Source organism: Protopterus annectens, chromosome 5.part0 (assembly GCF_019279795.1).
Source record: "Protopterus annectens isolate FY-2018-M chromosome 5.part0, PAN1.0, whole genome shotgun sequence".
NCBI classification, from domain to species: domain Eukaryota; kingdom Metazoa; phylum Chordata; order Ceratodontiformes; family Protopteridae; genus Protopterus; species Protopterus annectens.
Window position 1 is genome coordinate 1983030994 of NC_056735.1, and position 27515 is coordinate 1983058508.

Genomic DNA, 27515 nt, shown 5'->3' on the forward strand with positions numbered 1-27515 from the left:
TCCAGAACTGCTGTCTTCAATATTATTATAAAGGACTGTTCATTGCTCTGATGCAACACTATTCATGCTCCCTCCTCTCTCATCTCAATCCTTTTTATTGCCACCAATTGGCTCATAAACAAGAGAAGATTAAGATGTTCCAGTCTCCTGGCCAAAGCCCTTAGCCATATAAGTAGCACCTTAGGTCTCCCAAAAAGCCCTTAGCCATATAAGTACCACCTTGGGTCTCCCAAAAAGACCTTAGCCATTTAAGAACCACCTTGGGTCTCCCAAAAAGCCCTTAGCCATATAAGTACCACCTTGGGTCTCCAAAAAGACATAGCCATATAAGTACCACATTGGGTCTCCCAAAAAGCCCTTAGCCATATAAGTACCACCTTGGGTCTCCCAAAAAGACATAGCCATATAAGTACCACCTTGGGTCTCCCAAAAAGCCCTTAGCCATATAAGTACCACCTTGGGTCTCCCAAAAAGACATAGCTATATAAATACCACTTTGTGTCTCCCATAAAGCCCTTAGCCATATAAGTACCACCTTGGGTCTCCCTTGGAAAGGGCCAGTATAAATATTATATTGGGTCTTCCCTGAAAAGAGGCTACTAGCTTAGTGGGACTAACTTGGTTGACAAAGGATAAATAAACACATAAATGCTAAAGTGAATTAATTCATCAGGAGAACAATAGCATAGTTTAAGAGGAAATTATATTGGCCTACCTTTAAATGCCTTGGTATAATATTAGCACACTGTATTCAGATAGTAAAGAAAGGAAGTACAATGAGGTAAACTTAAAATGTAATGAACCAATGAACCTATCACTAGAGAGCACAGAGATTCCAGCTAGTACATTAAAGTACTGATGGGATAATAAAATTACTTCTCATGGGATTTATACTGCTTGCAAGCTTTAATTCAAAGATTACCCATGGTCTGATGGAATCACTGGGATAGGCTGATTATTATGATGCCATGGGGAAAAAAAACTTGCTCATGGTTTATAGGTAGTGGATGCATGCACTCTGGACTGCAATGAAGGACTTAAATTCAAACTTCTGTATTAATGTTTTTTTAGAAGAATGAATACATTTCTCTTATTCTTTGCAATAAAGTATAATCCTTAATGCAGACATTTGGGAATAATACACATAAAAGCATCACCACAAAAAACTGTACGCTATCCTCAGAAGATGCTTCTGTTTCCTTAAACAAGTATTCAACAGTATCCATACACATCTTGCAAAGAAACATAGAATTAAGTATTCTGCTAAAATTAAATTAGAAACATACAGCTCCTGGTAGCCTAAGGTGGCAGCTCACCACAGAAACTGCAAACGATAGTGCAAAGCTACCCAAATAAGGAGCTCACACTTGTGTTACAACACAGCATTTAGTCTGAAGTACTGAAAACAGAAGAATACTCTGCATAGAATCAGCATGATACAGGTAAAGCTTACACAAAACAAAATAAATTAAACACAGAATTATATAGGGAGCAGGGATAAAGAATGGCTAAAGAATTCCTAAAATTCTAGAAATCCTAAAATGGTATGGAAATCATATCAGATTGAAATTATTTTGCTCTAGGCATTATCCAAGTAATTAAAAGCCAATGTGCAAAAGGTAGAAATGAAACAATTGATCATCATTCATTTACTCATGCATTCGTTATTAACATATGAATGTATTTTACATTCATTCATTTATTAATTTCCTAGCTAGTTAAGATCCCATAGACACAGCTGATTTTTATCACCATCTCCATTTCTGATTATAAAAAACTTCATTTACTTCTTCATTTGATTTTAGAAATCACAATGCTTTTTTGATATATTTATTTCTTGAATTGTGAAAGTCTGCTTCAGTGGATTAGATAAGTGAGCATAACATGCTTTTTTAAAGAAATACTAAATATATAACAGATTAAAATTAAAATACGTATCTGAAGTAATAAATATTTATCTGCTACTTCAGATATCATCAGCTGTGTACTGTCTCTGCTCACCTCTCCAACCTTATGTTATTCTTAGCTTGGTCCATTGTGCCCCTTCAGTAAACTGATTTTAGACAACTTTTTTTAATCTTACAGCCAAAATTCTGAGATTTTGCTCTATAAGATATATCCAAGGAAGCAGTGTTATACTACATCATGGCCTTCAATATATTGTATTCTAACTGTGTTTGTGTTTCTCAATTCATTCCTTCAGTTTATCATCATTCTGAACATTTTCTCCCTCTAAATACAGTTTCATTTACACTACTCTCGATCACTCCGCTCACAAAACAAATACCCGTTCTTCTGATCTCATACTTGATCACAGCTACCTGGATATGCGATCTGTTCAGCATAGTCCTTGGCCAAATCATTCACATTTCCTTTGTGATTCTGTAAGCTTTAACTTGTTGTATTCACCACTTCAGAATAGTTTTATCCTTGTTTTAGTTTACAACTGGCAAGTTGCAAATAGGAGTTGAAAACGGTTGTTAAACTACTTGCTTCATTAGCTCAACAGAAAGTCATAGTGACTCAGTAATTAAAACATTTAAAATCTAATATCCTTTACATTCCTAAAAAGTGCATATAATGCTCTAGCTGTACTGTAGTCACTGTACACTTTGTTCATATCATGCATTACCTAATATGCTTGTACTATTCCGTGTTTCTGTTACATTTTGTACTGCACTGTCCTATTTTAATACGGTAAATGAAGACAGAAGTACAAAGTGCCTCATAACGTGCACAAAGTTTGTAATAAACAGCTAGGAGCCATAAGAAGAATTAATTCTCAACTCAAACAGATTAAGCTATAAGGAAACTTGAGGTGAATTTTCTCAAAAAAAACCCTCTAATATTTCATTTACTTATTTTTTATTTATACACTTTGGGGAAGCCAACTTGTGGATGAGCTGTGCACAAAAAATGAATGCATTCTTTTGGTATTTTCCATGAGTGTGGGTATCCTCAGGTGCGGGCTTAATTACATCATTTATAGCCTCTAAATTCCTAATCATTAATGGAGCCAGGATCCATTAATGAATATTTTTGCAATGGACAGTTAATACCTAAACATACAGATGATGCACACACACACACACACACACACACACACACACACACACACACACACACACACACACACACACAGGTCTACATTGACCCATCGTAATTACAGTTTACTGAAACAATAATAACCGACTCCACTTCAGCAAAAGTGCATTTAAACAAAAACGCACTTTCACAAAACTCAGTACAATGAGTAATTGTTAGAGATCATGGTACAGTGAGAATAAGGGAATATTCCTTTTTCCCCACTGTAGTGCGATCTCGGAGTTAGTATATATAAGTAGTGGGGGTGTGGGGGTGCAGGGGGGCTTGTCCCCCTGTATAAATGTGTTTGTTTTATTTCTTTTTTTGTATGTGTCTGTGTTTTGGTTTTGTTCGGCATACTGAGTTTTGCAAAAGTGCATTTTTGTTTAAATGCACTTTTGCTGAAGTGGAGTCCGTTATTTTTATTTTGGTAAGCTGAATTTTGATGGGTCGAAGTAGATCCACATACATGCACACACACACACACACACACACACACACACACACACACACACACACACGCACACACACACACACACACACACACACACACACACACACACACACACACACACACACACACACACACACACACTCACACACACACACACACACACACACACACACACACACACACACACACACACACACACACACACACACACACACGCACACACACACACACACACACACACACACACACACACACACACACACACACACACACTCACGCACACATCTACAGACACAGTTAAAGGTATAGATAAATACATTCTTGACACATTTTTAATCTATGTTTTACATTACACACACACACACACACACACACACACACACACACACACACACACACACACTCACGCACACATCTACAGACACAGTTAAAGGTATAGATAAATACATTCTTGACACATTTTTAATCTATGTTTTACATTACACACACACACACACACACACACACACACACACACACACTCACGCACACATCTACAGACACAGTTAAAGGTATAGATAAATACATTCTTGACACATTTTTAATCTATGTTTTACATTACACACACACACACACACACACACACACACACACACACACACACACACACACACACACACACACACACACACACACACACTCACGCACACATCTACAGACACAGTTAAAGGTATAGATAAATACATTCTTGACACATTTTTAATCTATGTTTTACATTAAAGAAGCACTCGAAAAGTATTACTATTTAATATTTTTCTAGACCTACAGCAGCACAAAGCTGAAATATATCAGTTTAGTACATAACACAAGAAAATGCTACTGAGTAGATGCAGAAGTTATGAGTCTTCATTAATGCAGTTAATTCAGTAACTCACCATTCAGCACTCTGAGGCCTTCTGTAGAAGCTGCTTGTTTTAGTGTTTGTTCTGCCTGTTCTCTTCTCTTCGTCTCAAATTCAAGTGCTTCCTGCAGTTTCCTCTTTGCTTTCTTCTCCTTCTTTAACCTCTTCTGAACTATTGCTGTAGGCAAAATGATAATAAAAGATCAGCTACAGAACTGACCTTTTTAATGGAATATTTTTCCTCATGTTACCACTATTAAATCAATCTGAGACCTATCAAAGTATTTTCTCAGTAAAATATAAAGAATCCTTTAACAGATTTTTAAAAATTTTGACTTATTGTCACAATTATGGAGCCGATATACAGATAATAACATCTAGGTAACAGTAGAAAAAGAAAGCTTTCATTCAAGTTGTGGTTTGTCCATTAATAAAACACCTCCACACCATCAACAACAGAGGCTACAACATGAATGGCTGAGTACTATGAAAGGAACATAAGAGTGTGCTTTCCAATTGAAAACTCCCTGAATTGTGTTCCAATGTCAAATTACGGCATTACGGTTGATACTTCTTTTACACATTACTGTCTGAATAAAAGTTAAAAGGCAGTTTATGACTCTTATGTGCTATATATGAGGCATCAGTCTGTAATTTAAAGTGAACTTGATTAAATTGCTTGACACGGTCATATTCTTATCTTATTAAGAAAACACAAAAATGGGGTTATGACTCTTATGGTTAAAACTAGTTCCCTTTTTTGCAATAAAATAAGCTATTAGGAGACAGATATGTGACCCAAATGATTCTTGCACTATGGAATAAACTCCCCATTCATGTAAAACTGACTCATGCCTGACCCTATTCAAATGTAACCTTGACAATTGGATAGGAAATTGTAAATTTACCCCTTGGTTGGCCCCCATGTTCCTTATGGACAGAGGCCATCAATAAGAAAAGTATTATAGTAATACCCCTATGAATCCCTTAAGTTACCTCCCTACCAACCTGCCCTGCTCATAGAGATGCCCATGATCCTTGGGACTGAAAAGGTTTTGGGTGTGTGGCTAAACTTGTACAGGCCCTAGTGGTCATTAACCTAGTAACAACCTATGAACCTAAGAACAAGTCCTACCCTTTGAACAGACAGGACAATACTGCAGTATGCTATTGCAGTTAGATTTTCCAAGTGACTCTTAAATCCTGTTTGGCAGCGGATAAAAAAAATGCATTCCATACAATGTATGAAGTAATCTGTGTCAAGTACAATAAATTCCACTTCATACAGATGCACAGATTGTATATAAATTTAGAGGGTTTACATTTCACTAACCAGGCATGTTTATCATGCCATTACTCTGTTAAAATAATGATAAACTGAGATGTTAACTGCACGGAAATGCAATGTTGAAGAGGTGAATACAGAACTAAATTCTACACTGCATTCATGGCTGAACTAATAGTCATGAAAATGCAACATAGTAAGATCAAATCATTTAAAATAATTTCATGTTATAGTTTTACTTTCTGAAGGACAGAGTCAGAGACTGGCCTGATTTAAATGATCCAGTTACATGACTGAAATGAATCGCAAACTGATTTTAAAAAGGGATACTACTACAGCACAGATCAAAAGAAATGACACTGTCAACAAAAATTATTGACAGTGTGAAAAAATGCTTTATTTTTATGGTTATGTTCTAACAGTGGGTTTCAGCAGACAAACTCATGCAGACTAATCAATATGAGACAAGGAAATCTAGGCCAGGTAATAAATAATATTATCTAACTGAAGTCATCCACTAAGTTGCACTTTTTAGTCAATTTTTAAAATAAATGAACAAGAACTGACTATTTTCTGACATGTTCAGGACAGGCGACCTATAACCATTATTTAGTTAGAAAGGAGACCCATTATAGTCCATCATGACATTTATTAATAAGTAATGATTTCCTAAACAGTTAATGTCTTACTATGTAAAAAGACCACATCACCACCTATATCAATTCATTTATATTTAAGAATACTGGTATAGGCAGTAATGCATTTTGCTAATTAAACCTTAAATCAGCGATAGTGCCTTTATCAGTGTCTGTCCCATATAATGCTAAGCTACACTTCCAAGTTTTACTACTGAAGTTTCGTTCAGTCAATAAAACAGCCCCTATGAGGCAGTAAGATTCATCCCAACTAATTAAGTCAGGTTCATTAGTGGGGTGCCAAACATAAAAATAACTAGTGATGTTTTGAAAACGTAGGGACTGACAGTTAAAATCCTGTGGCTCCCTATTAAAATGTTGACACTTATAATAATGATTCAAGAAATACTGAAAAAGGCCAAGAATATGAGACCAGATTATGAACATTACTGTTCTCCTTTAAGGTTTTTTTACAAGAGGGGCAAGCCCCCTGCACCCTTTAACGTAGGGGAAAAGCCCCCTATACCCCCCTCCTGTACTTACATTACCATCTCCAAGACTGCCATACCTCTGAGAAAAAGGAATCATTTTAGAAGCTGCAACTCAGACTTAGTAAATGTCCGCATTTTCAGTCATTCAATCCCAATATTCCAGAACTCACACTAATGAGACTCAGCATTTCAAATGACTACTAGTCCTGCTCTTCACAGAATATATATTATTTAAAAAGTTAGGATTGCCAAACATTTATTACCAGAATATCCTGTCTTAAACCATACTCAGTAAGACTATTATTAATGGAAATTACCTACTGCAAAAGAGACCCAATATTAAACGTGACTGGAATCACTTCTGTAAATAGAATGTCAGTGTTTCCATCTATGAACTATGTAGTAATTCCATGAAGGTAGCACTTCGTCAGAAAATGCGAGAAGCTCACCACATCATTAATCACAAAATAAATTAAATTAATGAGTATATGCTTCTTTGCAATTCTTTAACTTTACCAGAAGTACCAGAATGTCACTGAGCTGTAAAGCAGATAAAGAGGAAAATGAATAAGACATGCAGGTATGCATACATATTTTAAGTTATAGATCATATCAGTGACTATAATCTCAATGACTGTTAGTACTACCAGCCTTGCTACTTATCAAATAATCAATCCCCTGTTCAACACACAACTGACCTTGCATTTGGTCAGTCACTGCAGAAGGTGAGTACAGAAATCATCAAGTTTTACTTTTACACAGCAAAGCCTGCTTCAAACAGCGTGCATTAGTCACCTCTGTGTTACCATGCTTTAAAGTAAGCAAGCAATAACACAACTTGCAGCAACGGTTTTACAATTATATGTGTCAGCATTTGGGGAACTCAAGAAAGACAGGCAATGCCAGTTTGTTCCCCTAAATTTGCCATAAACAATGCAACCACTCACTCTATGAACATCTCTTGCCATCACAACTTTCACTTCTAATAGATCAAAAGGAAACACTACTTGATCTTCAAGTGTTCAGCTTCTCTTTATGTCAACCTCGTTCACCCCAACCCCAAGCATCATATACCAGAGAAATGGGCATAACAAAAAACAAGTGTGGCATAGGTTATACCATTCACAAGATTTAACACAGAATATATTCATTCTCATTTTTTACAGAAAAAACCCTAACAAAATTAGGCCTTTAAAGTCACCAGCCCCATATGAGGCTCACTAGCATCCTACGACTCTCATCCAAAGGGGTAAGAAACCTATAATATAACATCTGAAAGAGACATGATGGTGTGGAATCAGTAACTGGCAGGGTGAACCTGGGTACTTTCATGAGGTTCAACCTTCCTTTCGAAAAAATATCTGACACAATGTGTAGCTTTCAATTCTGTCTGTGTCAAAACTGATGTTCATGACCAGAAAACATGAACACGTGCTTTTAGTACTAGCAATTAAGCTTTTATTTATTTACTGACTGAATTATACAGTAGTCTATAAAAAGAAACAATGTTATTTACTCATTTATCAAAAGGCATACAAGGGGCCATATTAATTCTTCAACTTTTGCTGCTACTTGTAACAAATGAAAGGATGAAAACTTGACGAGCAGAATAGTCATGCTTTAAACAAACAGGTGAAATGGAATCAACCAAAATGCGACAACTTGGCAGACAGGAAAACATAATGGACTCCAGACCAGCCAGGCATTATCCTTAACCACTGAACGTGAATCACAGCTTGCCACCAAGTAAGTTATTACCAAAACACTTAATGATTCTCCCAAAATCAGACAGCTAACTATTGTATGCAGAGTGGGAGAAAGAATAAAGAAATGAGTACTAAAGCTGGAAGTGAAAAACTAAAGTGAAACTTTACAGCAAAGAATCAATGTCAAAAAGACAAAGAACTCTTCCACACCAGAAAGAATGCCAGCAAGATCCATCCTTCTATCTCTACGATATTCAGTACTGCCTACATGTGAGGAGTGCCCCTGCCCACCTTAGTAATAGGTACTAACTCTAATGCTGCCTCTTCCCCCAACCGTAACCCTACACTTTAACTAATAAAAACCTTCCATGAACACTGCCGCTATTCAGATAAATGCGAGTGCTATGAGGGTATTCGTGTAAAGATCGGGAGAGGAAATATTTATCCTTTCTTAGTCTATTCTTTATTCAATGTTTAGGGCATTTGGACTTCTGTATGTTCAAACTTCTTAACCTCTTAATGATGTTTTTCAACCATGACATTAAGAACTTTTGATCATATAGAGGACAACCATATATATTTGCATCTATATCATAACATCGACATCTTTGGTTGTCGAATCTTAAAACATTGACACCTAAAAGTCAAAGGCTAACAATAGTGAACAGCCACATCATCGAATACTTTCCTTGGGAAAGAATTTGGGTGGCCATCCGTAAACAAAATAAACAAACACACCCAAACATAGTGGGGGGCTTCACACCCCTGGTGTGGGGGCTGCACCCCCTCACAACCCCAACTAAATATACCAACTCCGAAATCGCACTCCATTGGAGAAAGGGTAAACTCCCGATAACTGCCACACAAATTCTGTCCCGAGGAAAGAATTTGATGATGTGGCCATTCACTATTGTAAGCATTCGACGCTTGTGTGTCGATGATTAAGCATTCGACCACCTAAGCTGTTGACAATTCAATAGGAACCCATACATTTTTATATCTATATATATATATATATATATATATATATATATATATATATATATATACATACATACACACACACACACACATATATATATATATATATTATATATACACACACACACACACACACACATATATATATATATATATATATATATATATATATACATATATGCACACACAGATAATATAAAATACACACACACACACACACATATATACATATATAAAGACATAAATAATACAATAAAAAATATATAAATAGGTTCATAAGTTCATAGGTAGGTACTAAGCTATCTGCCTTGGGGCCTATATAAGCCTATCCATAAAGGTTCCCTGGCTTTCACCACCCAAGAAAATTATTTCCTGTGCCCCTGTCAAGCAGTGCCGCAGAAGTGATCCCCAGGGTGAATTTTCTATTTCCCATCTAGTCATCAAGATTTTTCTTAAAGAGGGCCAATGAGGAGCTTTGCTTGACATGAATCGGTAGTTTGTTGCAGAGTATGGGACGTCTCTGGGACAGGAATCTATCCCTCCAGCATGTTCTGTTTATTGTGGTGACAAGCTTTAGGTCCCTGGAGTGTGTAGTTTGGAGAGATTGGGATTTCTTTAAGAGCAGAAAGTCCAACAGCTCTGGGTTTGACATAGCTATTGTATGTTAGGCAAAGATCGCCTCTGAGTAGGCGATATGCGACGGAGTAGAGCTGGAGTTTTTTGAGACGGTCTGTGTATGGCATCTGTTTGAGGCTGGTAATCCACTTAGTGAAGTATTTATGTGGCCTTTCCAATTGTTGTAGGTGTCTTGTAAAATACATGCCAAACGGGGCATTGCACTCTATAATGGGTCTGATGAGGGATGAGTAGAAAGGAACAATGACCTCCTTTTTTCTAGAGGAGAACCCTTTTGTGATGAGGTGTGTTAAGTAGAAGGATTTCCTGTCTACTGTGGTGATGTGGTTATCAAAGGAGAGACTACTGTCCACCTGTGTCCCGAGGTCTCTTAACACACTTTTAGTGTTTAGTGAGCTACTGCCTATGTGGTAGTTCACGGGTACCGAGTTTTTCCCAAAGGGGATTACAATGCACTTCTTGGCATTAAGCTTGGGGCCATGGCTTTGACACCAAGCATCTGTCTCTGTGAGGCCTTTTTGTAGAATGTCTACATCATTAGGTGATTCTATCATGGCTCTCAGTTTGCAGTCATCTGCGAACTTTGTTAGCTAAAGACCTTTTATGTTTGCCTGCTCTTCAGAGAAGTAGATGCCAAACAGGAGAGGACCCAGGACCAAACCCTGTGGTACTCCACTAGTCACTGGTCTGAAGTCGGACATGGAGTCAGCTACTTTTACTGTGTGGGTTCTGGCAGTGAACCAGTTGGCCACCCATCTTATAACATACGGATTTATGCCCAGTTTAGTGAGTTTATCTATAATTCCAGAGTGGGGGATAGTATAGAAAGCCTTGGCGAGGTCAAGATAGGCTGTGTGCACTACCTTGCCCTCATCTATGACTCTAGTGACTGCTTCAAAGAAGTCAATCAGGTTTAGTAGACATGATCTACCTTTTACAAACCCAAACTAAGTGGGGTCCAGAGTTTGGAGGTTACCTATGTCTTTGTTTATAAGCTCCAAGATGATACATTTCATGGCCTTGCAGACCAGGCTTGTCAATCTAATGGGGCGGTAGTTTCCGGGATCAGTGGTGGCACCCCCTTTATGGAGTGGGACAATCTTCACTGTGTGCCATTCAAGTAAGCACATAGCCTGAGGTGAGGCTATGATTGAACATGGTACTTAGGTGGGGTGCCAGTTCATTCTGTAGTTCATGCAGTACGCAGCCTGGGATGTTGTCTGGTCCCATGGATGCTGTGTTCTTGATTTGGAGAGTGCGGTCTTTACTTGTTTATCTGTGATTACAGGATAAACAATATATATATATATATATATATATATATATCTACACACACACACACGTTTATATATATACATACACACACACACACATATATATTTATCTATATATATATATATATATATATATATATATATATATATATATATATATATATATAGGTTTACTATAATTTCCTCGAACCTACCTGGTTCGAGTGTTCAGATGTCTGAATCAAATGTTCGGAAATCACAACACCAAACACAAAAAAATGTAGAATGCAGCATTTCGATAAAGTTGAAATCTCGAAAATGTTGATTTCACCGAAAATGCTGTACTTTTGGTTAACAATAAAAAAACACTTTTGGAGGGGGGCAAGCCCCCTTGCACCCCCCCCCCCACTTATATAGACAAACTCAGAGATGGCACTACAGTGAGGGAAAGGGTACATGTCTGACCCCACTATAGTGCTATCTACATTCAGAATGCTGAAATTCACAACAGCGAATGCACACTAGCATTCACTGTTGTGCATTTCACCATTTTTTTTTTTAGTTTTTTCCACATGTCGAATTGGGTGATCGGACATACAGAATTTGAATGGAGTCTCATCGCCCTTTCTATAGTAAACCTATATATATATATATATATATATATATATATATATATATATATATATATTCATATCTGATATTTCCATACCCCTTTACACTCTTCTGTTTGAAGGTCTTTGAAGCAACCAGCAAAACAGTGCAGGTTAAACACCTTCTACACTAACACAGCAGATCATCCTTCAGTATACGAAACTAATGGTTTATAATCCATCTATTGTGTCCTGAGTTTACCCTCTCACCATGCTTGCAGCATGTGATCTAAGCAGACCAGTGTAAATTTTTATAACATATACAGAATGCCCATACATGAGGCAAAGAGGCAAATGAGAAAATAGTTGCAGTGCTTCTCTCCACATTATCGGCATTTTACTGAATGGAATGACACCACAGATGCACCTATTTCCAGTGATACCTTTCCCACTACAAAAAGAGTCTCCTCTTCTCCTGGATTCAGTGCATGAGTGTATATGTTACTTACAGTCTGCTGTTATTGCACGGTATGGTTTAATCCACATTGTACAGCATTTCTAAGCTGACTGAAAGAAATTAACTATAATGTACAGTTCTTCAGAGAGGCAAAAAGGTCACTACATATTATTTCATACATCCACTTAAGTGCAGCTACAATGCTGCTAAGGTATTATTTTCATGAGTCTGTTGCTCCCCGTAATTAGTATTCTACGAACTGTTTTATGCACACCACCTCTGAATATTAATTTTCTGTAAAAAAATATTTAGTGTACTGTTCTTAACTCTCCTGGGCACTGCCTGAGAATATTCAAGCTCCTGTCCACAGATATTATTGCTTGATCAGTTTATGACTATATAAGAAGGCAAGCCATACTTATGTGCCCTACAGCTCTTCTCTGCCTGAGAAGGTAACTATCAGGAAGGGAGCACAGATGTGTCTCTCTAAAACTATACAAAGTTACACCAGTTGCTGCACTACAGTGAACATATTTTAAGACCATGAAAAACAACAAAAAACACTGCTGAAACTCTGAAACAGCTTCAGTGTGTACAGTGACTCATTTTCCTGACAAGCCCATGGGTAGAAACAGAAATGTGTCCTGCAATCTGGTGCTCAGTGCAGCCCATAAGCAAATGATGTCACACAGCTTATGAGCACTTACACAATTTTCTTCCATGGTGTACGGAGTGCTGGCAGAGGTGGGATAGAAAATGAGTAAGGTGCACAGCAGGGTGGCACTGTCGGCCCATCTAGGGGATCACAATACAAACAGTGAGCAATGCTGCAGCCTGTACATCTTGCATTATTGATGAATTATCAACAGCTTAAGAATATGGAAACAATAAGTAGAGGGTGAACTGCAAAACAGCCTGTGTTTCTGCAGTCTTATAGTGCTCTGTGAGCACATGGGGGGTTTCACACTTAGAGTAGACAGTATGGAACCCTGTACTTTCTTCATTTTACAAGTTACCAAGTAGCTCATGCACTCAAAGTCGAGTGTAAAAAGCAGGATAGCACTATGCACTTCCATCACATAGAAAATTCAAGGTGCTACAAGAATTTCACATTCATAGTGAGGGTACATAGTGAAGTACTACTATGCAACAGCTTCATATAAAGCATGATGCAGGGATTTCACATTTATGGTGAGGGTACACAATGGCGTACCACTATGCACCACCCTCACTTACAGTGTGCTGTAGAGATTTTGCATTTATTTATTTACTTGCCATTTGTTAACTGGGTTTGTCCAGCTGAGCCAGTGGCCCATTTTCAGTGGAGACCCGTAGAGAAAAGCTCCAGACACTTATTACAAAGTTACAAAACAGAAAAACATCTGACAATTAAGTTTTATGCAAACATTACAATAATGTGCTGTACTTTGATAATGGGGACACACAGTCACATACCACTATGCAGTATGCTCATGTACAGCGAGCTACAAGCCTTTCTCATTTATAGTGAGGATACACAGTGCTGTACCACTATGTAGTACCCCCACGTACATTATGTGGCATGGATTTCACATTTATAGTTAGGCGACACAGGGATGCATGACTATGCACAACCCTCATGTACAGTATGCTACAGGGATTTCACAATTATAGGGTGAATATACAGCAACATATCACTATGCACTACCTTCATGTACAGTGTGCTGCAGAGATTTCGCATTTATAGTGTGGGTACACAACAGCATACCACTACGCACTACCCTCATGTACAGTGTGCTGCAGGGATTCACATTTATGGTGAGGGTACACAATGATGTACCACTATGCACCACCCTCAAGTACAGTATTGCATGGATTTCACATTTATAGTATGGATACTCAGCAACATATGACTATGCAGTACCTTCATGTACAGTATGCTGCAGGTATTTCACATTTATAGTGAAGGTACACAGCAATATACCACTAAGCACTACCCTGATGTACAGGGTGCTGCAGGGATTTCACATTTATAGTGAGGGTACACAACAATGTACCACTACACACTACCCTCATGTACAGGGTCCTGCGGGCATTTCACATTTACAGTGAGGATACACAATGATCTACCACTATGCACTACAGTCATGTACACTGTGCTGCAGGTATTTCACATTTACAGTGAGGGTACACAGCGACGTACCACTATGCACTATCCTCATGTATGGTGTGCTGGGATGATTTCACATTTATAGTGAGGGTGCACAACACCGTACCACTATATACTACATTCATGTACAGTATTTTAGAGGCATTTCACATTTATAGTGAGGGTACACAGCGATGTACCACTATTCACTTCCCTCATGTACAGTGTTCTGCAGGGATTTCACATTTACAGTGAGGGTACACAGCACCGTACCACTATGCACTATCCTCATGTACAGTATGCTGCATGGATTCCACTTTTGTAGTAAGGGTACACAATGATGGACCACTATGTACTACCCTCATATACAGTGTGCTTCAGAGATTTCACATTTGCGACAAAGCTCCATACCACCATGCACTACCATCATGTATAGGGTGCTGCAGGGACTCACATTTATAGTGAATGTACAGAGCAACATACCACTATGCACTACCATCATGTATAGGATGCTCCAGAAATTTCATATTTATAGTGGGGGTACACAGCAACATATCATTATGCACTACCCTCATGTACAGGGTGCTGCAGGGATTTCACATTTATAATGAGGGTAGACAATGACGTACCACTATGCACTACCATCATGTACAGGGTGCTACAGGAATTTCATATACATATATATATATTTATATATATATATATATATATATATATATATATATATATATATATATATATATATATAGATATAGATATATATACACACACACACACACACACACACACACACACACACACATATATAGTGAAGATAAACAGCAACAAACCACTATGCATTTAGCTCATGTACAAGACGTTGCAGGGATTTCATATTTATAGTGAGGGTGCACCGAGATGTACCACTACGCACTATTGTCCTGTACAGGCTGCTATTACATTTATAGTGAGGGTACACAGTGACATACCACTTGGTACTATCCTTGTGTACAGTGTGCTGCAGGGATTTCACAATTATATGAAGCCGCGGTGATGCAGCGACAGCGTTGTCATCTCACAGCAAGTGGTTCTCTCGTTCGATTCTTGATTGGAGCACCTTCTGTGTAGAGTCTGCATGTCCTCCCTGCAGTCGAGTGGTGTTCGAAAGACATGCGTAAATGGGCGTCGAGCTGGCACCTCGGCACTGTAAAAATCTACTGCCAATCATTAGCGGACCAGAGTTCCACTGTGGCGACCCCTAACCGGGAAAAAGAAGAAGAACAAGTGAGGGTACAAAGCAATGTACTATTATGCACTATATTTATGTACAAGATGCTGCAGAGAGTTCACATTTATAGTGAGGGTAAACAACAATGTACCACTATGCACTACCATCATGCACAGGGGGATTTCACATTTATAGTGAGGGTATACAGTGACATACTGCTTGGAACTACCCTCATGTACAAGTTCCTGAAAGGATTTAACAATTATAGTGACAGTACACAGCAACATACCACTATGAAGTGACATCATGTACAGGGTGCTGCAAGGATTTCACACTTATACTTAGAGTGCATGGCAATATACCACTATGTACTACCTTCATGTACAGTGTGCTGTAGGGATTTCACATTTATGGTGATGGTGTACAGTAAGTTAACAGTGTGTGCTCCATTTATGTATAGCACATAACTGTATTGGGTTTTCCATTTACGGTGAGGATGCACAGCAGTGTAGGGTTCCTATTAAATCAGTGAATGCTTAACATAGCAAACACTGTTTAATCAACCTTGTTTACTCGAAACAGCGAAATCCGAAAAGCACAGAACAGATATTTTTTTCCCCAGGGAAAAAAATCACTGGGCCTTTTTCGGGACTTTGTTTCTCCACTGTGGTGTGATCTCGGAGTTGATATATTTTAATAGGGGGATGTGGGGTGGTGAAGCCCTTCACTTTATTTTTTTTTAAAGATCAGCGATTTTTTTCCCTGGGAAAAAAAAATTGCTGATCCGTGTGTTTGGCATTTTGGTGTTTCAGCACATTAGGGTCGATTATACAGCATTCGCTATTGTAAGCATTCACTGATATAATATAGACCTCACAGAGCAACCACGGTGGTGCAGTGGTTAGCATTGTCGCCTCACAGCAAGAGGTTCTCTGGTTCGATCCTCAGCTGGGGTGTCTTCTGTGCGGAGTCTGCATGTTCTCCCTGTGGTCGCATGGGTTTCCTCCGGGTGCTCCGGTTTCCTCCCACATCCCAAAGACATGCAGTAGGTGGATTGGACACTCTAAATTGGCCCTAGGTGTGAGTGCTTGTGTGTGTGTGCCTTCTGTGGAAGGTTGGGCGCCGGGCTGGCAACTCGACACTGTAAAACTCCACTGCCAATCATGAGCGGACAGGTGATCCGCTGTGGTGACCCCTAACTGGGAAAAGCCGAAAGAAGAAGAAGAAGTGTAGCAATGTATTTTCCCTTCATTTACAACACATAATGAAGGTTTTACATTTACAGTAAGAATACGCAGTTCTACATTTATATTGGGGATACACAGCATTGTACCACTATGCACCCTTCTGATATACAGCACATAATGTGCTGTGGCAGTTTTACATTTATAATAATGACACACAGCAGGGTAACACTGTGGACATCTCTCTTGTGCAGAATATAATTTGTTGAGGGAATTCTGCATATGTAGTGAGGAAGCACAGTACAGTAACACTATGTCCTCCTCTCATATTCACCACACAATTATTTTATGTTTATAGTGAGGATATGTAGTATGGTAACAATTTACACACTATGCTGACATGGAACAAAAGGAACGCCATACAAATGGTAAGACAGAAAGTAATCTAGCAAATATGGCATGTGTGTGTGTTTGGCTGTCTGTAAGTCTGTATCTATTGGGTGGGTACATCATATGTATATATGTAGTTTTACAAGACTATAGTGGAATCCTTTTTGCTAGTATACCTTTATATGGACATGTACGCAGTACAGGTGTCTCTGAATTACATTAGAACAGTTTTCCATACATGTTCAGACCACGAACAGAAGGCGAGAAAACTAGAGGAAGTGGTGTATCAATATTCATTAAAGATAAATACACCTCCAAATTGGTTAAACAGTATTATTCCCTGAGGGACACTTCAGGGGCAACTAACTGTTGGTAGGACACCTATTCAAGTCACTGTCAACTATAGGACCCCCTCCATGAATCAAGACACCCCCTCTACCTACTTAGATCTACTGGAATCCATCAAAATACATCTGAACACCATGGTTCTGGGTGAATTTAATTACCCAGCCATTGAATGGGTAATTTACTCATGCTCAAACTCAGTTGCCCAAAGGTTCCTTGAGTTCATTAAGTCCAATGCCCTGGACCAGCTGGTGGACACCCCAACTAGGGGTGACAACATCTTGGATCTGGTGCTTACCAATATGGGGGACCACTGTAGCACCCTCACTGTGAGGTCTTTCCTTGTCAGATCTAACCACAAATCAGTCTCATTTGAAGGGACTATCATCAACTCCCCCCCCCCAGCAGCAACTAAACTAAAAAACTTCTACAAAGCAGATTATTTCCTTCTAAGGGACGGTATAAACAGCTTCACTGCACCTCCTCCCTCAGACAGAACTGGAAACCATGCAGAGTCCTACACCAATCCTTTTTACAAACACCTATAAAAGTACATTGACACGGCTGTACCTGATAGGACCAAAACAAGCTCTTCAAGGAAGAGCAAACCTGTCTGGTGGACAACTGCCATTAACAGACTTTACAATAAAAGGAAGAAATTGTCCAAAAGTAAGAGGGAGCATGCCCTAAACTGGAAACACTCCATCCTCAGCTTGAACAAGCAAATAAGACTTCTAGTGAAGTCCTCCAAAGCAAACTATGAATCCAAATTAGCATCCTCAGCTAAGGACAACCATAAGTTGTTCTTTAGTTACATCTGTAGCCTAAAAGGTAAGACACATATATGCACTGAACTGGTAGTTAATGATGCCACATAGACTGAACCTGTGGACATAGCAAAACTGTTAACTGACAGGTTCTGTTAAAACTTCACTCCCCTGTCCCCATCACATAATATCCCATGACATTCCTTCCACCTGTCCCCCACCTTATATCCCTATAGAACAGACTGTAAATGCCCTGGCCAAAAACGCAACATCTATGGGACCTGATAACATCCCAGACTACATTCTACATGGGTTCCAGCAAGAATTAGCAACATCATTGTGTACTCTTTTCAGTCATAGTCTACGCACTGCCTTTATCCCAGCTGAATGGAAAATGGCCACCGTTATACCCTTGCACAAGGGTAGTGTCAACTGACCCCGGGAACTATAGACCTATTAGCCTGACTACCCTTATAAACAAGGCCATGCAGCGAATCATCATGGACCTTATCAACAAAGTTATAGGTAACCTTAAAACAACTGACCCTACTCAGTTTGGATTTGTCAAATGGAGATTATGGCTTAAACCTGGTGGACTTCTTCGAGACAGTCACCAGAGCCCTGGATGAGGGGAAGACTGTACAAACAGCTTACCTGGACTTGGCCAAGGCTTTTGATACTATCCTCCACTCAGGCATTATTGACAAACGCACCCAGCTAGGTATCAACCCATATATCATTAGGTGGGTTGCTAACTGGCTCATTAATAGACCTCATACAGTCAAAATAGGTAAATCCATCTCCAACAGCAGGCCTGTAACCAGTAGTTTTCCACAGGTATCAGTCCTGGGACCTCTATTGTTCAGAATCTATTTCTCAGAAGTACAATCAAAAACTAAAGGTCTGTGGCTGACAAAGTTTGCTGACAACTGCAAACTGGAAGTGGTCATAGAATCCCCAAACAATGTCAACATCCTACAAGAGGGTCTTACAAAAACAAATGATTGGTGCCAAAGTTATGGCCTTAAACCCAATGCAAAAAATGTATTATCATCCTTTTTGGCAGAGTGATGTTCCCGCTAACTACCACATCAATAGAAACACCCTAAGCAAACACTCAGTGGTGAGAGACCTGGGCACAAAGATTGACAGCAACCTTACCTTTGATCAACATGTCTCCACAGTGGTAGGAAGGGCATTCTACATTGCCCATCTAATAAGTAAGGGCACTGCCTCCAAAAAAAAAAGAAGTTATAACCTCCCTGTACATTTCCCTCATCAGGCCAATAATTGAATACAACGCCCCTTTTGATATGTACCTTTCCAGGCACCTCCAGCAACTGGAGACCACAAAATTTCTTCACAAGGAGAATTCAAGGTATTCAGCATCTGTCCTATGTGGATTGGCTGAACTGACTGTCACTTTACTCCATTTCATACAAACTACTCAGAGGTGATCTCTACCTTGCATACAAGGCAATCAATGACTCTTCTTTACTGGAAATGCTGCATTTCCATAAGTCCAGTGGCTCATGGGTTACTCGCTCTGAAGACCTTAACCTGGTATGTGACATTACTAGAATCTGTTGGAGGGTCAGATTTGTCTCCCAGAGGTCACCACACCTGTGGAACAGACACTCAATTCATGTCAAGCAGAGCACCTCTTTGGCCATCTTCAAGCACAATCTGGATGACTGGATGTTAACCATAAATTCACCTCAGGGGTTCCACCTGTGTCTTTCTTGGACAGGTGCAATAGGTGCTGATCATGAAAACAAGGGCAAAACTTAGCTAGGCTTGTAAGGCCCTATGGCCATTAGCCTAGTAACTTCCTTTGATCCTATGATCCTATGTAGCTCTACTGCATATGCCCTTTGTGCCAACTTCCTGCTTACTACCAATCAGTATCTAAATTTTCAGCCAGATTTTACTGTTGTCTTTAAAATGGCAGTGTTCCTTTTTCTTGCATTTTACTGTGCATTGCACCTATTCATTGAGAAACATATTCCAAAGTCTCACTCAGAATAAATAACTAATGGTTACCGTCACATTATTTTATTTTATTTAAGATTTCGTCATTGTCATCAAGTGGCATTTATAATCATTATGCTCCATGCAACAGGGCTGTAGTAAAAGGATGTATGAAATCTATGTGCAGTTCATAAATGCTGCTATGAAATTGTGGTTAAACTTTCCACTCAGTCTTACCCATTGTGTAGAGGCAATACCAAACTCAAGAGGACAAACTCAAATACCTCTTCCACCCCATCTAGTACATGATTCAAATATTCAAAAGAACTGCATATAGGCTGACTTCAACTTATGTGACCTGAAAAGCATACCGAGGTTGGTGTAGCATATCTGACCTCACAAAATCCTGTTCTATGCTATTGTAATGCTCTAAGTATACAGTTGAGTCACACATCAGTAGCTCACCTGCTATCATAACCTCTCTTATCCTCACTTCCACAGAAGAATGCAACCAAGTTACTACCAGTGAAAGGTCTCACAGAACTACACCCCCATTACCCTACTGTGGGAATAACCCAAGTCAGTCTTTAATATGAAAAATGAGCACAGAGCAGCAGGGACCAGCTCCTTAGTAAGTTATGTTAGACACATCATACCTTACTCTGTAGCTGTTCCCTGCTGAGTTGTCATGCCAACACAGTTATTCCGTTTCCAGTATAGTATATATAGGACACTAGGGTGGACTGTGTGTATCTATGTGCAGTTTAACAATATATTTACTGTTCTGTGAACCACTTGTCATTAGTGATGCATGTTTATGAACCACAGTAGTGACTTGTCAGTATATTAAACACAATGTGCAAGCTGCATTTATGCATGTGTGTGTTATGTTGATGAATCTGAGATTATTACCAAAATGATTAGAAAATACAAGTGCTACAAGGACTTACACTTTGTTTACCTCAACATTGCTTTCATACTGGATCTCCATGCCTTCAGTGTGACATCCACTTTAACACAATCATTAATGTGTTATATTACAGATGTAAATTAGACATAATTCACGTGCAGAGAATTACTGACTGAAGGAAAAGTTTTTACTTCAAATACCCTTATCGGTGTATAAATATCCATCACAGCAACATGAAATGTGAGGGGCATCTGCAACATTACATATGATACCATGTTCTGGAACTGTATGAGGGGCCTATGTCAGATGATTGAGTTGTCAGAAACTTGAAATTCTTACAGTCGAGATCATATGACTGAGTTTCCTAGAACTTGAACATCAAAAACAAAAAAAAAAAAATCACACAAAATCTGCCCTTTTTTAATGTTTTTTCAGGGAGTACAGCAGCCCACACCCTTTGCAAATTATATATACCAACTCTAAGATTGCACTACAGTGAGAAAAAGGGTAAATTTCCTGATCTGCACTGTACAGCGATCTCCATTCAAAAGCTTCAGGTTTTCAAAAACATGAACATAAGGTCTCGACCATATGAATTTTGAGTTGCTGAGGATTCAGTCAACTTAATGGGACCCATATAAGATATTTTACATAAGCAAATTCCTGTTTCCAAATGGTATATAAAAACAGAATAGATAATGACTTCTTTATAATCACAATGCAGGCAAGTTAAACATGTAGCTGCTAAATCTTGTTCTTAAGTTATGGTCATAATTACAAGATGCCTGCCTATATTTTGGAATTCTATGTGCTACACAGTCAGATTAAAAATAAAATCACTCTGCACATAAGTTGTGTCAATCTCTGAAAGGTACACAGTAGCAGCAGCAAAGGGCGTGTGTGTGTGTGTGTGTGTGTGTGTGTGTGTGTGTGTGTGTGTGTGTGTGTGTGTGTGTGTGTGCGTGTGTGTACGTGTGTTTGTAAAGATATTGACAGATACAGAAATGGATATACAGATCTATATCTACATCTATATATATGTTATGATTGTTTTAATTTATTAAATTATGTTATGAATTCAGCAGTTCAATACCAAGAAAAGGTTCTAAGCATAAGGCAGAGGAATATAGCATTCCAAGATACGTCTGTCACAACTCATTTATAATAATAATGACCACAGTCAGTGCTAATACAGCATTTTTCCTCATTTAAAAACTGCAGATTTTTCAATAATGTGATCTATGAGTAAATCATCTATGTCCAATACTCTAATGAGCATGAGCAAAGACAGCTGAAGCCCTATTTTATGTATGCAGTCTCCTGTATCAGGCATTTTAAAGTGCTGAACTAACTGTTATGAAGTTTAGATGACCTAATACTGCTATTCAGTCTACAAGCATGACAACAGCAGTATGTGTATCAGGCGGTAAATAATTACAGAAGAACAGAAATCAGACCTTAACATGAAGAAGAAAGAGGGATGGCACATTATTTTAACAATACATAAATGGCTACAAACTTAAATCATTTGATATATTTCAGCTGGCACGTGCAACCAGGAACTCTTACTGAAAAAAGCAACTGTTAAGAACAGTGGATTGTAGTACAACTTGAACATAAATAAGAATATTTATCCAAGGAGCTCAACTACTGCTCAGGCTCCCTACTAAAATGTAGGTATTCATAATGCTGAGTGATGACACACTTAAAAAAAAAAAAAAAAAAACTGCGGGAGAAGAGTGAATATGGAACATCGCTATTCTCCTTTAAACTTGCTTTTTGTAGGGGGGCAAGCCTCTTGCACCCCCTCATCACTTATGCAGGGGCTAGCTCCCTTAACTCATTACACCTGAGTGACACTTCCAGGTGCATCTGCAGTTACCTCCTACTGACACCTCTAGGTGTCAAATATTGCTTGTTCATATTTGCATTAATAATTCCAAAACTGTGCTATGTACAAGGTTTTAAAAGATTTCATCTTAAAACTTACACAATGGCAAACTCAACCGCATTAATATTTGACCTCTGTCAAGTACAGGTAAAGAGATATTAACTGTTGTTTTTATGATATTAATTAATATAGATATAATTTTTCTAAGTATCTCAACAACCAAGTAACACAGACAGAACTCCTTAGTCTTATATGAAAGCTCTCTGCTAGATGAATAAAATGTTTCTGACAGTATGTGTGTCACTTGAGTGGTTGCTGAGATATTGTAAGTTGCTTACAAAACATTACAAATGTAATAGTTACTGTGTTTACTGTGACTTGTAACATTTAGTTTAAGACCTAGAACCTAAAGAATGCTACCACTATAAAAATATTTTGTGCTGAAACGTTTTCCACTTATAATTCTTTCATAACCCCTATGGTTCTGGAGATATGAACATTTGTTAGAAATGTGAGGACATAATTTGTTTCTGTCAAAAGGCTTAGGCCCCGCCCATTGGAAGTTACAGTGGAAACTTCTTGAGCTCCATTGGAGTGAATGAGTTAAACCTATATATGCGAATTCCAAGATCGCCATGTTTTGGAGAAAAGGAATATTCCAAGAAATGGTTATTTTGGATTTTGTATATGCAACTCTGTTTCTGCAGCCATTCAGTCTCCGTATTTTGGAACTCGCTGAAGGGGGTCCTAACATTTCAAAAGGTTACTGCTATTTATCAAATTGCAATTTGTCAAAGAACTGCAAAATGATAATGATTTTTTTAAATTTTTCAGTAAACTTATTCAGCAATACGTAATATTATATGCTACTTATTTATTTAAAGAGAATTTCATAGGAATTTGTACATTTGGAAAAAATACATTTCCAGTAACACTGTTTGTAAGCAGAGGTGTTGGTACCCTTTAATTCCCCCTTTATGTATTATACAAGCCAAGCTCTAAGGTACAGAGGGATAAAGTACTGAGTATGTCCCAGATGACACATGCTGAAACATTGGCATGACAAGCTGTAAGAACTGGGCTGGAGGGGGATCACACCGAGTATCATCTGTCACCGTGCTCATCCTGGAGGAAGACAGTTGATTCCACCTCTTGCCACACGACAAAAGGAGTATGGAGTTGGCTAGTGATATTTGGATAGAGGTGATGCCCTGCTATTATTATACTATGTATGGATGAGCATTCATTCTTGTCATTCATACACTCTTCCAGGTCGCAGCAACAATGGGATCACAACCACTGATTGGTGGGTTAGGTACAGGTAGGAGGCACACATGACTGGCAGACGGAAACATTCCTTTGCACCTATATTTGGCCTGAATGGAGTAATTAATTGGCTGACAAGGCTCTCACACTGGTAGGAAAATGAATGGGACACAGGTTCTCACCCTGTCTGGTGACTAAACAAACATGGATCTCACCTGCTCTCCCATCACAGGAATGAATAGGCTGACAGAGTGCATATACTGGAGCATCAGGGATCGTATAGGGAAATTAAAAAAAATAATTTGGCAGTGGATAAGGAGCTGTCATCTCCCCTAACAAATGGTATTAGTGAAAACACAGCTTGTTTACACCATCAAACAGTAATAGGTGCATACTGGGAAGGAAATACACATGCACTGTATTTACTCAGAAAAAATCAGCATGGTCCAGCATTCTTTACAAAACAATCTTCAACTACAAGAGTACACAGTTATAAATACATGCAGGAACTGTAAAACTGAAAATTCCATAGCAAAATTAAAACTGTCACTTAAAATAATCATGCAACCCAAGCTACCTGCTGCATAAAATACAGACTGATATAGTATGGCTATTGAGTAGGTCCCAGATGGCTGCCAGAATGTGCTGCTATGCCATTTGGTTTTCATTTTATGGAAGTGCCTGAACTGAACTGCTCTCTTAGGCTATCACATTAATAGGGTTTTGTACACAATATCCTACAGCTGCCCAGGAGTGGTGTCATTTTTTTGGCAGTTGGTGGTGGATTTTTATGATGAGAACACAGTAGACGAAGTTGTATTCTGCTGTGGTTCACTACAGTAGAAAGTTTGGTGGTTTCACTACCTGGAACAATTGCATGGGCCTGTTTCCTGCTGTGTGTGTGTGTGTGTGTGTGTGTGTGTGTGTGTGTGTGTGTGTGTGTGTGTGTGTGTGTGTGTGTGTGTGTGTGTGTGTTTGTGTGTGTGTGTGTGTGTGTGTGTATGCCAAAGGCTTCTGTGTTGTCAAATTAGTGTAGAGGAGTCTGAAAGGTAAAACCTCATGCTCTGAGGTGTGGTTTCTACTCTTGATGGAGTCAGCTGCATTAACTCTATGACCACCGAACATTTGGCTGCTTGGTCTCTAAATTTTATCACAGGTAACTTTAATCTGGCTGAATTGTTTTGTGCAGGCTGGTTGCTCAAAAGTTGTTTTTGTTGTGTCCAGTAGGATTCTTGTGGATTGATTTAGCTGTGGCGGATTGTTTATTTGGAGAATGTTTGAGACTACTGAGGCCTGTTATTGAAACTATTTCTGCTTGGAGTGGATGCGTAAAACTCAGTATTTACAGCCCAGTATTTAATGTACTGTATTCCTTCATTGGCTATGATACTAGTGAGCCAGTATATGTCAGCACTGTAACATTTTTTGATGTTTTTGTACCATTACCACATTGTTACCTAACAATTGTTCTGAGAGGATTTTATTTTTTTTATTTTATTTTGAATATGTTAACTGGGGTAGAACTCTGATTCCATTAGACGCATTTTAGTCTCAGCATTGGCGTAAACACAATAGATACATGACATTATAAAAAAAGTGGCTGACAAAACACAATATACATACACATATATATAATATATATATATATATATATATATATATATATATATATATATATATATATATATATATATATACAAACATTATATACAGAGTGGTCATCAGAGTCGACATGCTGAAAGATTAACAAAGAAAAAAAGAGTTAGAGTAAGCTATTTAGAGGTAGAAAAAGGTTAAGTTATATGACCATAGATAGCAGTTGCATCTTCATTGAATCTTGCAATATATTTTTAAGTTCTGATTTTAAAATGGTGTAAGAGGAAAGATCTTTAAGAAAAGAAGGGAGAGATTCCCACAGTTTGGGACAGAGGACTGAGAAGCATGGTTTGTGCACTGAAGCCTAGTTTGGGGGGGTTGGAGAAGAGGATCTGTGTGGTTAAGACTTCTACAGTTGTAAGCTGGTGCATCTCTGAATAGTCTGGAGGTTAGTGTTGGGAAGGCCTCAATCTTGATAAGTTCAAACAGCTGAGAGGTGAATAGAAAGCCAATACTTTATTTCATCGGTAGCCAGTAAACGTTTACAATGGTGTTGCAATTGTGTTCATTTCTTTTTTTTAAACACATCACTTATGACAAAGAAAATCATGCATTTGAGATATTTTCAGTTGTAAACATTATACATCACATATAATCTTCTATACAATCGTCAATCGAACATTACATAGTTCATTAAATTCCTGCCGTCCAGTGAACCTCATTCCTCCTCCAAAACATTATTCTGCATCTATTGTTCCTCCAATTGCATTTTTTTTCTATGTAATTTGTTTCTACCCTTTTCTAAAGATTCCACTTCCAGTTCTTTTATCTCTGTTAGTACATTCACTACTTCTAACATGACTGGCTTAGACTTTGATTTCCATTTCATAGTAATTGCTTTCTTGGTAGCCACAAGAATTAAACTCAGAAAGGCCTTACTATATATCTAGGGAATTCGGATCCTGTATCACCGGTCAAAAAATAATTTTCTTAGTTACACCAATTTAAATAACAAAATATTTAGGAAGAACACCTTTGATAACCAGTATCTACATAGAGAAAGGTTACATCCTGTTCATATGAAGGGTGGAGTGGTCAAAGGTCAGTTCATACGTCTTAGTAGGTTGACAACTGAGCCCTCTGTCTTTTTATATGAGGTGGACAGATTGTTAAAGTTTTTTCCAGGGAGAGGCTATGATTTAGTCTGGCTCAAGAAGATAGTTCAGGAAGTACTGGCACTTAGAAACACTTCTGCTTGTCCCATTTTGAGTATTAGTGAAACCCTTAGGGGAGTGTCCCTTAGTGTTCACTGTAAAGATTCTTCCAACTTTTCTTTAGCCTTTGCCATTCCAATATGTAATGAGATGGTAAACATCAGAAAAATTTTATTGGATCATTGGAAGGTTTT

At 38.4% G+C, this 27515-nt stretch overlaps 1 protein-coding gene across 3 annotated transcripts in view; it reads right to left on the reverse strand.

Annotated features, from left to right (window-relative positions):
* DACH1 (dachshund family transcription factor 1) overlaps positions 1–27515 on the reverse strand; it is a 1758683-nt gene that overhangs the window by 142214 nt on the left and 1588954 nt on the right. For all 3 annotated transcript variants that reach the window (XM_044071748.1, XM_044071747.1, XM_044071749.1), the window contains exon 10: positions 4453–4596. In XM_044071748.1, the coding sequence (XP_043927683.1) occupies positions 4453–4596 (144 nt within the window). The remainder of the gene's footprint in view (positions 1–4452; positions 4597–27515) is intronic.